At 36.5% G+C, this 13,811-nt stretch overlaps 1 protein-coding gene across 6 annotated transcripts in view; it reads left to right on the top strand.

Moving 5' to 3' along the window:
- Positions 1-13,174, top strand: part of SLC38A9 (solute carrier family 38 member 9) — an 89,740-nt gene extending 76,566 nt beyond the window's left edge. For 5 of the 6 annotated variants that reach the window (XM_040453117.1, XM_040453153.1, XM_040453125.1 and 2 more), the window contains 4 exons: positions 4,582-4,695; positions 6,111-6,259; positions 11,143-11,232; positions 12,391-13,174. In XM_040453117.1, the coding sequence (XP_040309051.1) occupies positions 4,582-4,695; positions 6,111-6,259; positions 11,143-11,232; positions 12,391-12,556 (519 nt within the window). In that variant the 3' untranslated portion in view covers positions 12,557-13,174. Of the gene's footprint in view, positions 1-4,581; positions 4,696-6,110; positions 6,322-11,142; positions 11,233-12,390 lie in introns of all 6 variants that reach the window. The other variant, XR_005784010.1, reaches the window with a different exon arrangement.
- Positions 13,175-13,811: the final 637 nt, after the last annotated feature.

A 13,811-nucleotide genomic window follows, 5' to 3' on the forward strand; every position in this document is an offset into this window, starting at 1 on the left:
GTAGCTAAATGGGATATAATTTCTATTCTTAATAGGGCATTCCTTACCAAAAGAAAACCAAAAAAGTTGTAGAGTTGAAGATCATCCAACTCATTCTTTTTCTTTCTTTCTTTTTTTTTTTTTTTCAACGTTTATTTATTTTTGGGACAGAGAGAGACAGAGCATGAACGGGGGAGGGGCAGAGAGAGAGGGAGACACAGAATCGGAAACAGGCTCCAGGCTCTGAGCCATCAGCCCAGAGCCTGACGCGGGGCTCGAACTCCCGGACCGCGAGATCGTGACCTGGCTGAAGTCGGACGCTTAACCGACTGTGCCACCCAGGCGCCCCTCTTTTTTTTTTTTAAGTGTATTTATTTTGAGGGAGCAAGAACGGGAGATGGGCAGAGAGGGAGAGAGACAGAGAGAATCCCAAGCAGGCTCCACACTGTCCACGCAGAGCCCAACTCAGGGCTCAACCCCGTGAACCATGAGATCCATGACCTGAGCAGAAATCAAGAGTCAGACGCTTAACAGACTGAGCCACATAGGCACTCCTCAACTCACTCTTTTTCATCAGAATATGTAGTCTCTGTAACCATCCGGAAAATGATCCTGGATTTGTGGACTAACCTCTTGGTATTTCCTTATGATGTTTGAATTAGAACGTACACAGTGCTTTTTGTTTGTTTGTTTTGCCTGTCTTTATTTAGTTTCACACCCTGCTAGTTCTTTAAAAATAATTTGGGATGGCTTCTATCTTAATTTGTTATTTACTTTTTGCTTCTTCATATTAATCTGTGCAGTTTACTTAACACTACGTCATCAGAAGTTTTGATGTAAATGTCTGGGGTAGGTCTGTGTGGTCAGTTTCTGTCATTTTTGTTAGTAAATGCTCCACTGGATAGTATTTTCACTATGAACAGTATGTGGAACAAATTATAAACCATAATTTGAGAAGCAGAATGTGCTTCCAGCACCACTTGTGCCTCCTTGTAAAGCTGGTCCTCATTTTGAGGTGGCGTTCTTCCCATCATTAATTAGTTCCCTACCATCGCCCTGCCAGCCATTGCTCATTCATGAGGCAGAGTAGGTTACCTAATTAATGTGTAGGACTCATACTGTCATTTGTACCTCTTTTTAAACCTATTTTTTACTTTGAGACTTGCCTGACAGATAGCTTTTTTCTACCCTTTTCCAATAAATGGGCTTTTAAGAGGCTATATCTCCAGGCCAAGTACAGTGATGGCTTGTGTTCAAGCCAAAGAATAACAAAACCCACATGTGTGCATGGTATTCATAGGTGGCATGTTTCCCAGGATCGTGCTAAACCTCAGCTGCTTTCATATTAAAACATCTTTTCTGTTCTTTAGAGTAGTTTCAGATGAAAACAGATATGCAACTCTTGACCTAGTTCTATTGAATGTACATTTCAACTACTATAAAATGAGCTTTTCTGATTTTAATATTCCTCTTGCATCTCTGTGTGTATTCATTTGTATCCTTTGTTACTCATAACTTGTTACCTCTTTATCTTTGTTCTCTGTATTATTTACTAACTACGACACAAGTGCATTCAACACTGATCATTTCTCCATTGCAGTAGTAAGGGCATGCAATTTGGAGCCATAACATCTTTGATTTGAATGCTGACTTCACCAGCTACTTTCTTTGTAACCATGAACAAGTTTTGTAACCTTGCTGCACTAGTTTACTCATCTATAAAATGAAGAAATGTATCATACTTACATTTAATGAGATAATACATATAAAGGGATTAGTGCATAGTGTAACACCTAGCCAATGTAATAACTGCCTAATAACTATAACCAGCTTAGTTATTATTTTTTCTGTCCATTTACCAGGTTCTACCTGTGTGCCTCGTATTGTCCTGGGCATTGAGGATATAAAAATGAAAAAGACACAGTCCTTGTCCTCAGGGATCTCATAATCTAGTAATATGGAACAACTTATACATAGAAAAATTAACATAACAACATAATACAAGAACCATTAACCTTGGCTACTTTTTGGGTGTTGAGGGACATTTTCTTTCCACTTAAGATCTTTCATATTGTGAACATATATTACTTTTATAATAAAAACTAATGACAACTGCAATATACTCTAAAGGGTGCTGCATTTCAGGTATATATTCAGTGCTATAAGAACAGGAAAGCAGGGGGCACCTGGGTGGCTCTGTCAGTTAAGAGTCTGACTTCAGCTTAGGTCATGATTTCACAGTTGGTGGGTCCAAACCTTGCACTGGACCATGTGCTGATAGCTCAGAACCTGGAGCCTACTTTGGATTCTGTGTCCCCATCTCTCTCTGCTCCTTCCCCACCCATGCTATCTCTGTCTCTCTCAAAAATAAACATTAAAAATGAAAATTAAAATAATAATAAAAAGAACAGGAAAGCAGAAGGAAAAACTATCTGTTTAGGAAGCTCTTGCATCTTAGACTTTTCATCTTCATCAGACTGTCCCCTGAGTCTACTAAGGTACACATCTTTTTAGAAAGCCTGGCCAAAATAATGTGGCAATTAGGTGCTATTATATAGGCTGAAGACTGTATAGCTGTCTCTGACACAGCCATCTTGGCCTCCCAAGATTTTGCATTTTATAAGACTACCTCTGTTTTTGACTGGTGTTGCGTAGGTTGAAAGTAGAAGGACTTTTTTTCTTTTAAGTTTACTTATTTATTTAGAGAGAGAGCATGCAAACATGCAGGAGGAGCAGAGAGGGAGAGAGAAGATCCCAAGCAGGCTCCACGCTGTCAGCACAGAGCCCGAGCCCGATGTGGTGCTCAAACTCATGAACCACGAGATCATGACCTAAACTGAAACCAGGAGTCAGTCACTTAACTGACTGAGCCTTCCGGGTGCCCCAGTGGTAGAAGGACTTTTTTTTTTTTTTTTTTTTTTTTTTTAATTTTTTTTACGTTTATTTATTTTGGGGACAGAGAGAGACAGAGCATGAATGGGGGAGGGGCAGAGAGAGAGGGAGACACAGAATCAGAAGCAGGCTCCAGGCTCTGAGCCATCAGCCCAGAGCCCGACGCGGGGCTCGAACTCACAGTCTGTGAGATCGTGACCTGAGCTGAAGTCGGATGCTTAACCGACTGCGCCACCCAGGCGCCCCAGAAGGACTTTTAAACATCGTAACAGGAGACTACTACCCTTTGCTATGAAAGTTAGAGTTGCCAGATTCATTTCTGTTCATCTTATACAAGACCATGAGACAACCTTAGGAGTGACTGAAGGCTAGCCTGAAATGGCCCTAGGCTTCGTGAACTTTAAAGAGGAAAGACTTTGAAAGCCCCCTGGAGTTTTGGTAAGCCACTCCTTCTGCAACCCTAAACAGTTAGAAGCTTTTTGAGAATGCTAGAATCATCCTGCATAGTCTAAGCTCCTGTAGCTTCTTAGGCCTGTCCACCATGTAGTTCAGGGTAGAGAATCCTGGTTTGTTTTCAAGTTGATTGTCTACTTAGACCTAACATTAGGATTTCTCATAGTTTGTTACTTGCTTTTAAGTGAATTTATCAACATTCAAGTTTATTAAGTTTCTACTATTGCTCAACCCATTTAAGGAAAGAGTCGTCCAAAAGATCAGTAATGTTCCTTAATGCCAAATGTTCACTTTTCTTATAGTGTTATCAAACTAAAGTAAAATTGTATATAATTTTTTTCTTATATGTTTTCTTAGCTTTCAAAGCAATTTGTGTTTAAAATGAAAAATGAATAGGCTTCTTGCCATGATTTAGTTGTGCTGAATTGTTTGGCTGTAACTTTAGTGGTGATGGAGACCAGATTCGTGAGCTGTGGAATCTGTTCTGTTTGGATCTGACAGCTGGCTGCGTTAAATATCTTGGAGCTTTTTACTTCACATGGGGGTAGGAGGTCAGGAGGGTAGGAGCAGCAGTGGAAGAAAGCAACCCACTTGATTTAATATGCTGCATTTGTTTACTGCTTCCAATAATAACATTGTGCAGCTGTTTGAACAGCTGCCTTTTGATTTCCTTTTGTTTACTGTTTAGGTTTATTAAGCTTGTCTTTGATACCTGCATACTGTCTGCCCTTTAACTAGCATTTCTTCTTTATTAAATATATTTTTTAATGTGTACCAGTTTCTTTCAGCCTAGGCATGCTTTGATGGTTTAACACAGTCATTTAACTAAAAGAAGGAATTTTAATTCTGTCGGTCATACTGAAGATGGCTTATTTTGCTTTCTTATTGTCCCTTAGCTTTATTATTTTTAGTGAAATGTTTTTATAATTTGGTAAATAAATTACCTTAGAAATTAGTCATAATTTTCTGTTGAGTCACCACTTACGTTAATTTACTAAATCTGCCAACTTGTAGCTTAATCTGCATACTCCAAAATAGTAAAAAAAAAAAAAAAGTCAGGTTAATTGTAAAGTATGTGAATTTTGTTTTATTTAGTTTCTGTGAACAGATTGGATACCTGGAAGGCACATACACACAAACACACATAGCAAAAAGATAAATCTTGTATTTATTTGTCAGTTTTCTTATTTAGTCTATTCAGGCAGACTTAACTGCAAATTTATTCAGTATCATGGGAATTTTGTTCTCTTTTTACAGGTGAGAGACTTGTCCATTGCTTATATGCTGGTGACATTAACCTACCTCTATATTGGAGTCCTGGTTTTTGCTTCATTTCCTTCACCACCATTAACCAAAGATTGCATAGAGCAGGTAAGGCACTAGGTACCCTCTCTTTGTGATTGTTTATACATTCTTATCTGCAAAACAGGCAGGGTGAGACAGTAGCAAGATACAATAGCAGACAGACCTGGGTTTGAATACCATCTCTACTATTTACTGTACATGTGAGAATTTAGGCACCTTCCCTATCCTTTCCGAACTTCAGTTTTCTATCCCATGAAGCAGTATAATACATACACCATAGATTTTTAAAGAGATTCTTGAGAAAGCATACTGTATGCTGGCCTCTTTTGGTACTCAAATAGATGATTCCTATTGTGTGCATACTATTATTATTGTTTGGAAAACTGTTACTAGTGCTATTCATGAATTTATAAAACCTCCACTGAGAATACATTCAATCTCCTTATTTTGCAAAGCCCAGATCTGGAAATGTCCTGGATAATCTGATGTCTTTGCTCATCAGTCCCCAATAATAGGTCTGACACTCATTTTGTACTGCATAGCAGCCAGTAAAACAAAGAAAGACTACTTAAACATTAAAAAGAAGGGAAAGACAATGAATAAAAGGAAAAAATTACAAAAAAGTTGCTATAAGTAATACTTTATTTGATTTGGCCTATCATAAATTTAGGAATAGTATAGTTTCTAGTTTAATGTGACTGACAAATTTCTCACAAAAATAGCATTTTACAGATGGCTTTTTTTCTAGTCTCCAATTCCTCCAATAAGAAATTCCTCCAGTAAGAGTGTTGTGGAATATACAGTGTGATTTATTATGGATGAATTATAAGAGTTATTTCAGCATAATAACATTAATAATGTTCTCATCTTTATAAGAGAAATAAGTTTGAGTTATTACTGTTATGATAGCTTGAAATGTTCTTCTTTTGATTTCCTTGATTCCAGAAGTTCTTTGGCAGGAAGATGCTTGCTGAAAATTCCCCCAATGTGAACAATCCCATATAAAGGCCACTCCCTTGGAAATAGGAATAGCTATGGTATTCTTATTTGAAAATTTAAAAAAAAAATTCTGATTAACTTTTTTTTAGATGCCAAACTAAAATGGATAAAATCATGAAAGGAAATAAAAATAAATCCTTCTTTTAGTTATAGCCTGCAAATAGTAATGATACAAGGTGATCCAGAGCGAAGGGGAAGGTTTCTTTGTCATTTGTTTTAATGTCAAATCAATTGAAGACTGATACTTTTGTAAAACTGAATAAAAATGTGGCAATGTCAAATTTGTATCAAAGTTTCTAAACACTTATTTCAATTTCTGTACTTGGTTCATTGAAGAATAATAGTTAATGTAAACAGTTTGTGGATGAGCAAACCACAATTTGAGTTGTACCTATGTTCCAAAAAAACCAGACATTCCATTATATAAATTTGTATATACTGAATTGATTTTTAACATTACTTCATTATCTTTCTTGGATTAGAATTTTTTAGACAACTTCCCTAGCAGTGACATCCTGTCCTTCATTGCAAGGATATTCCTGCTGTTCCAGATGATGACTGTATACCCACTCCTAGGCTATTTGGCTCGAGTTCAGCTATTGGGCCATGTCTTCGGTGACATTTATCCTAGGTAAGGGCTCCTCTTCTGTTGGCCAGCAAGATGTGCCAAGCAACAAATGACTGTGCAAACAGGTCAGTTTAAAATGTGACTGATCCTTTTGCTATAAAAATTTGCCTAATGAAAATGGTTACTAAAGATAGGTCACTGGTGTTCTTTTCCCTGAAGAGCTTTAAAATTAGAAGCTACTTCCTTGTCCAGATTGATTTAAAGATAATCCCCTCGGGGCGCCTGGGTGGCTCAGTCGGTTAAGCATCTGACTTCAGCTCAGGTCATGATCTCAAGGTTCGTGAGTTCGAGCCCCACATCAGGCTCTGTGCTGACAGCTCGGAGCCTGGAGCCTGCTTCTGATTCTGTGTCTCCCTCTCTCTCTCTGCCCTTCCCCCACTCACACTCTGTCTCTCTCTCTCTCAAAAATAAATAAACATCAAAAAAAATTTTTTTAATAAATAAATAAAGATAATCCCCTCTAGTTTAGTTATATTAGCTCTGATATCAGTTATGTTTATCTTACGTTTTAGCTGCCAATTTATTTACACATTGCCAGGAAGTTAATAGTATATAGTACCTGTATTGGCAATGTATGGCTAATGAGAAGCAACTCTTTTATTTTAGTTATTGATTATTAATATTTACTCATATATTTATTAACATTCATGCATTAAAAAAATTTTTTTAATGTTTATTCTTGAGACAGAAAAAGAGAGAGTGAGACGGAGCATGAGCCAGGGAGGGGCAGAGAGAGAGGGAGACACAGAATACAAAGCAGCCTCCAGGCCCTGAGATGTTAGCACAGAATCCGACACAGGGCTCAAACTCATGCATGAACCGTGAGATCATGACCTGAGCTAAAGTCGGATGCTCAAACGACTGAGCCACCAGGTGCCCCTAACATTCATGCATTTTTACATAAATCATAATTGTTTAGAAGTGAAGGTGAGATATATAACAAGTTTAAATTCCCATTTGTTCCTGTAACTACTGCTATAGTTTTCAGTCTCTTATTGGTGATAGAGCAGTTTTGAGTCCTTTTGAAAATCTGTTCAAAGCTAATCACCCTCATCCAAGAGAAATTTTCATAAACTGCTTCAGTGTTTCCCTAGAACTTCATGCTGGATTCCTGGTTAACTCCTGCTAACATTAAGTTTTAGTATAGATTCATCCTCGTAAAAAGTACCTAGTCCTAACCTATTTTACTTGAAATAAATGGTCTTAAATGAAGAAAACTTTCATACAAAAAATTTTGTAATTACATTTACAGTAACCAGCTAAAACAAGTCTTCATCAGTTCTTCTCCAAAGTGAACTAATGCAGTATTTTCCCTCATTAACTAAATAATTAATATAAATATGTTTGTTTAAAAATAAAAAATCTATGAAAGCAAAAGTCCAGAGGTACCAGGTCTCTAGCATTGATAGTAGGAACAGCTACAGTTCTAACATTGCTCATCTTGAAGGTTGGATTTCAGTACATACAAGACTCCTATTGTGTTTATACCCTGCATTGTATTTACATTCACCATAATAAAACAAGTACAATGAAGACATAGATGAAAAAAATTCTAGGTAAATGAATTATTCCTGTTTTCTGCCATTATTTTGCATAATGGTGGCTATTAGAATGTTTTTTCTTCTTGGAAATAGTCTGAAATTTCCCTTTCATGTTCACATTGCATTTCTTTCTCTACCACCAGGAACACACTACCATTTATCCTGCAGTTACAAGTCCTCTACAGACTGCATGATTCAGAGCATACTTTTTTGAGCTCAGTACCTCCTTTATACTCTTAAAGTTTATTGAGAACCCCCCGGGAACTTTATTTACCTTTTGTGAGTTATATCTATCAATATTTAACATATGAAAAATTAAAACTGAAAAATTTTTAAATATTAATGAATTTATTTAAAAAACATTAATAGGGTGCCTGGGTAATTCAGTTGGTTGAGCGTCCAGCTTCGGCTCAGGTTATGATCTCATACGCTGTGAATTTGAGCCCCACGTCGGGCTCTGTGCTGACAGCTCAGATCTTGGAGCCTGCTTCAGATTCTGTGTCTCCTTCTCTCTACCTCTACACCCCCCAAAAGTAAATAAACATTAAATAAAATATTTTTAAAAAGCAATAATATAAAACTATTACTTGTTTTAAAATAACATATTTATGAAAAATAATTGTTTCCCAAAAAACTTTTATTTTACATTTTCCAAACTTTTTAAAGTTTTATTTATTTAAGTAATTTCTACACCCCACATGCGGCTTGAATTCACAAGCCTGAAACCAAGAGTCACATGCTCTTCCAACTAAGCCAGCAAGACACCCCACATTTTCAAAACTCTGATTTGCTAGAAGATAATTGGATTCTCCTATCTTCTGCATTCAGTCTGTTAAAATATGTTGTTTTCATTAAAATCTATGAAGAAAATCTACCCTCACATAGACATGTTGGAAAAGCAGTCTTTTAATAGCCTTTTCAAACTATTGTGGATATTCTTCTTTGATTTGCCAAATTTTAACAAGTGGTAGTTTCCTATAAGTTAGTCAAATCAGAAATTCAGTATATTAAAACCCATTGGTCTGTCTTACACTTTGGATCCTTTACCCGTGATGTTTTTGTAACATCATGTTTAGTCACCTGGAAAATATCATTTCACTGATTTCTGCAGATCTTCCAAATGTTGACACACTTCCTTATAATATCAAAACCCACTTTCGTAATATTGCCACCAATTTCATTATAAACCTCTTTAAATATTGAAAAACTGTCAAACTGAGGGTGGCAAGTACAAGCTGTCCAAAATTCTAATTTTTACTTGAAAGCTCAAATTTTATCATTGACAACACATACACATATTTTCCTTGAAGTGACAAGATCATAAGCTTTCGTTTTTAAGGAAATGTCTGTCGGGGCGCGTGGGTGGCTCAGTCGGTTAAGCGGCCGACTTCGGCTCAGGTCATGATCTCGCAGTCCGTGAGTTCGAGCCCTGCGTCAGGCTCTGTGCTGACCGCTCAGAGCCTGGAACCTGTTTCTGATTCTGTGTCTCCCTCTCTCTATGACCCTCCCCCGTTCATGCTCTGTCTCTCTCTGTCTCAAAAATAAATAAACGTCAAAAAAAAAAAAATTAAAAAAAAGAAAAAGAAAATGTCTGTCTAACATCCGAGTCTGAAGAACCACAGTTTGTCTGCCTTTCAAATAAAAATAGCATTCGTTGGAAAAAAGGGCTAGGTTGCTCTCCAGCTCAGTTGCACAAGTACTTTTCCTCAAGACAACCATTATACCTCACCATGCAGCAGATAAGCTGTATTATGTACTTCCTGTTTAATGACACAGAAGAGCAAAAAGGTGTGTGTCCAAAACATGAAAGTTAATAAAACTTGTAACTTTTACTTTTTTATGAAGGACTATTTGTTTGAGAGTGTTTTGCAATAAAGCATACAGTATAGAATACAAAATGGTGCAACTGTCTATCCATGCTAAGGGGCCAGCAGTTTTACCTACAATTGCTTTTGCAAAGCAAGTAATGTCTTTTATGATTTGAAATTAATTTTTACCTCAGTGACTTCCTGAAAAGGTATTGGGAACTTCCCTGGGGTTTGTGGTTACACTCAGAACCACTTCTTTGGAAAATACACAACGTTGTTTCCTTTTATAACACAGAAATAACAAAAGAGCCATTGTCTCAAAGCTCTGGAGCAATTTTTAAAGTTGGAGTTTCTAGATAAATAATAAGATCTGGAAGCCTGAATATCTTTGTAATTCATGAGGATGTAGGACTAACTGCTTATTTGTGTAAATATTTTTCCTTATTCTCTATAATCTTTATCGGGTTTTAATTACCTTCTGATAACCTGGGCTCACAAGGTTACTTTAAGGTATAAATTTGGCTTTTAAGAATCAACTTTTTGGGAAATGGAGTTATTTCTTGAGCATCAAATTTTATGTCCATTCTTTTTCTTTTTCTTTAAGTTTATTTATTTATTTTGAGAGAGAGTGAGAGAGAGCACATGCATGGGAGGGACAGAGAAAAAGGGAGAGAGAGAATCCCAAGCAGGCTCCACGCTGTTAGCACAAACCTGATGTGGGGCTTGAACTCAAGAACTGTGAGATCATGACCTGAGCCAAAATCAAGAGTTGGATGCTTAACCAACTGGGCGATCCAGGCACCCCTACATTATTTTTCTATTCATTATTTTCTATTCACTGAATATCTTTAAGTGACTGAACCTGAAGGATGAAAACCTGCCCATTTTGCCTTTTCCCTTAAAGTAAATAAATACTTTACAGAAAAACACATAGAAAGTTTGTTAAATACAGAAAAGGGGCAAAATTACTCCAAATCCCAAATCATAACACAATTATTACTGCCTTTTTAGTATAGTTCCTTTTGATATCTTTTCAAATGTTTTCAGATTTTCTGTAGTAAAAATCTAGCTAGCTTTTTTCCAAGTTGTCTAGATGACTTTTTACCATCTAGGTAACAATAATAAGTTATTTTGAATACTTTTTAATATATCCCATCAGGTAAATTATTACCTTGCTGTATATCTAGGATACTTCTGGTTTTGCCACAAATATCTTGAAGTTAATGGCTTTTTTCATATTTTTGTTTATTAAGAAATTCCAAATGCAATTATGGACCAAAGGGTGTGAACTCTGATACACACTAGTTTGTTCTGACAAATCTTAACCTATTCATATATTTATACAAAAGGAGCAAGGTCACTGTCCCGTCACTATCATTGAGTACTATCATTGCCTTCAATTTTTCCTGCGATTTTATTGTCAAGTTTAAGACGTTTTCATTTTAAAAATATTAGTAATGAATTTTATTCTCATATTAATGGTTATAATTTGCCTGTTTTTATTTTTATCTTTTCTTCCAAACTCCTCAACTTCTAGCATTTTCCACGTGCTGATTCTTAATCTAATTATTGTGGGAGCTGGAGTAATCATGGCCTGTTTCTACCCAAACATAGGAGGAATCATAAGGTACAGCCTATAAGGAAACTCTGTCCCTTCATATATTGGCCTTTATTTTTATGGTTTTCCTGTTGATATTGTTGTTGTTGTTAATTTAATTATATGAAATTATTGTATTTAAAACTGGTAACATTCAAATGTAGTTCTCTGCTGTCAAAGTGCTCATGATCTTCCATCACTGCTTCTTCCTGATTCTAGAAGCCCCATTATCCCTTGGGCATCTTTCCCCTTCTCTTTTTCTTTTATACCTTTTTCTCTTTATACAAGATAAAAAAATTTTTATATAAAATCTATAACTTCTTGGAGTACCTGAAGATCTCTAGTATGTTAAGGCTGTGTTCTAAGTTTTAAATCCATTTCTACTCAAGAACGTGTTTCACTATGAGTTGCAGTCAGAGAGTAAGAGTTGAGATGGGAGTTTAGATCCCATATGGCTCTTTACTTAATATATTTTCTCTAAAAATGTTGTGAAGGGTTGAATAGATGGGGAGTGAAGTTGTGACCTCAAATTCTCATGGAATACTGGGCTGATTTCTCTTCCTTGACTATAGAAAGCAGGGCTGAGTCACTTTTTTGAAGACCCTTACCTAAGAAAGTAGCAAGAATCAGGAGAGAGCATTGGCCTGATGCTTATTGAATATAATGGATTTTCAAGTTTCTGTTAAGCTAAGGATAGGGTAAAGAAGAAGAAAGTGCGGATCTGACAGTCTTTTGTTGAGGTATTTTTGTTACTATCTTTGATAATTATGCTGAACACCACAGAGATACTCATCTGTTCTCCTCAAGCAGATGCTAGCAGTCCTTCAAAGACTCAGAATGCATAATTAGTTTATAAAAGATCAAAGATAGGAAGCCTGTCTCCAGATGTTTCTGAGGAAGCAGCCACAAACATGGAGACATAGAAGAACTATGGAGATTGGAGAGATGCATAAAAAACTCTGTCAAGCAGATGCTATAAAGATGAACAGGAAATAATATTTTATATTAGCTTAGCAAGTAAAATGTTTTCAACTGACATGCATTATGTCTACAACACTTAAATCAAAAATAATTTTGTTGCCTTATTAGACTAAAGAGGGTTTAAATGGTACTATATTTACCTTAATTGTAAATCAGCAAAAACAAAATGCAAGATTAATATTAATCCAAAAAGTTTTTATTTCACAGGTATTCAGGAGCAGCATGCGGCCTGGCCTTTGTATTCATATACCCATCTCTCATCTATATAATTTCCCTCCACCAAGAAGACCGTCTGACATGGCTGAAATTAATCTTTCACGTTTTCATCATCATTTTGGGCCTGGCTAATTTGATTGTTCAGTTTTTTATGTGAAATACTCAATGTTTTCTCAAGATCTTTTGTGGTATTTTCAACTTTGACAACAATTCCACATAAATTCACTTGTAAATGGTGTTATTGCTGTAATTCTAAATGTTTTCCTAAGATAATTTGGGGGGAAAAAAGGGAAATGGAGGTCCATTAATAAGTAATTTTGATTAGAGTGGAAAAAGGGGCAATGATCTTTATCTTTTTTCATATTCACCACCTCCTCATTCTCACTGTCTTTTCTGAGTAGAAGTGTAAGCCCTTAGGAAAAATCACGCTGGTTTTTGCTTTTACAGTTTTAAGGTGCATAGGTTTATTTTGACTACAGTAAAGATTCTCAGGGTGTCACAGCAACTATTGCCAGATGCTATTTCTGTTTTATGTTTGAATGTATTCACTTTCATTTTATTACTTGCTAGATCATTTCTGCAGTTTGTCCAAACATTTACTGTTTGGGACAGTAAACCAAATACCTCATTTTTAAAAAGAAATTTCCATGGCATCGGTGTTAATAGAGTGAACTCTTAACTGCATCCTTAATCTCTGTTTAAAAGAGAGAAAGAATGTCAGTGTAGGCTTTGTGGTCATGAAATTTACACAAAATAAAAGAACTGGGAGAGCTTATTGCTGTCTGACTCCTTTTGTTTCTAATCTAGTACCAGTGACTTAGGTCAGAATTCTAGTTCCCCCAGCCACATTTTGCATAGGAACCAGTATGGTTGTCTCCATCAACCCAAGAGGACTCTTACTTTTTGGATTTCTGAGCATTGCATAGGATGTCATGACAGGACCAATGGGGAAGAATATAGGAAACCTGGCAAAGAATGTCAGGTACATGAGTCCCTATAAGAGAGAAAGGAAATGGATAAGGGACTGGAAAAGTGAGGCTTCCTTCCTAGTGTGTTGGGGATTAATCCAGGAAACGATTAATTCTGTTTGAGGTAAGACTTCCAAGAACTGGTTCCCCAACCACTCCACCGCTTACTTCTTACATGGCAGAGAAGAGGTTAAATCCCTGAATCTGAGAAAAGGATTAGGGAGTCCGAATTTTTTTTTTTAAATTTTTAATGTTTATTTATTTTTTGAGAAAAAGAGACACAGAGTGTGAATGGGGAAGGGTCAGAGAGATAGGAGGACACAGAATCTGAAGCGGGTTCCTGGCTCTGAGCTGTCAGCACAGAGCCCAATGCAGGGCTCAAACTCACAAAGGGTGAGATCAGACCTGAGCCAAAGTCGAATGCTCAACTCACTGAGCTGCCCA

The sequence above is a fragment of the Herpailurus yagouaroundi genome, unplaced genomic scaffold (assembly GCF_014898765.1).
Source record: "Herpailurus yagouaroundi ecotype Mexico unplaced genomic scaffold, PumYag 29, whole genome shotgun sequence".
Taxonomy (NCBI): domain Eukaryota; kingdom Metazoa; phylum Chordata; class Mammalia; order Carnivora; family Felidae; genus Herpailurus; species Herpailurus yagouaroundi.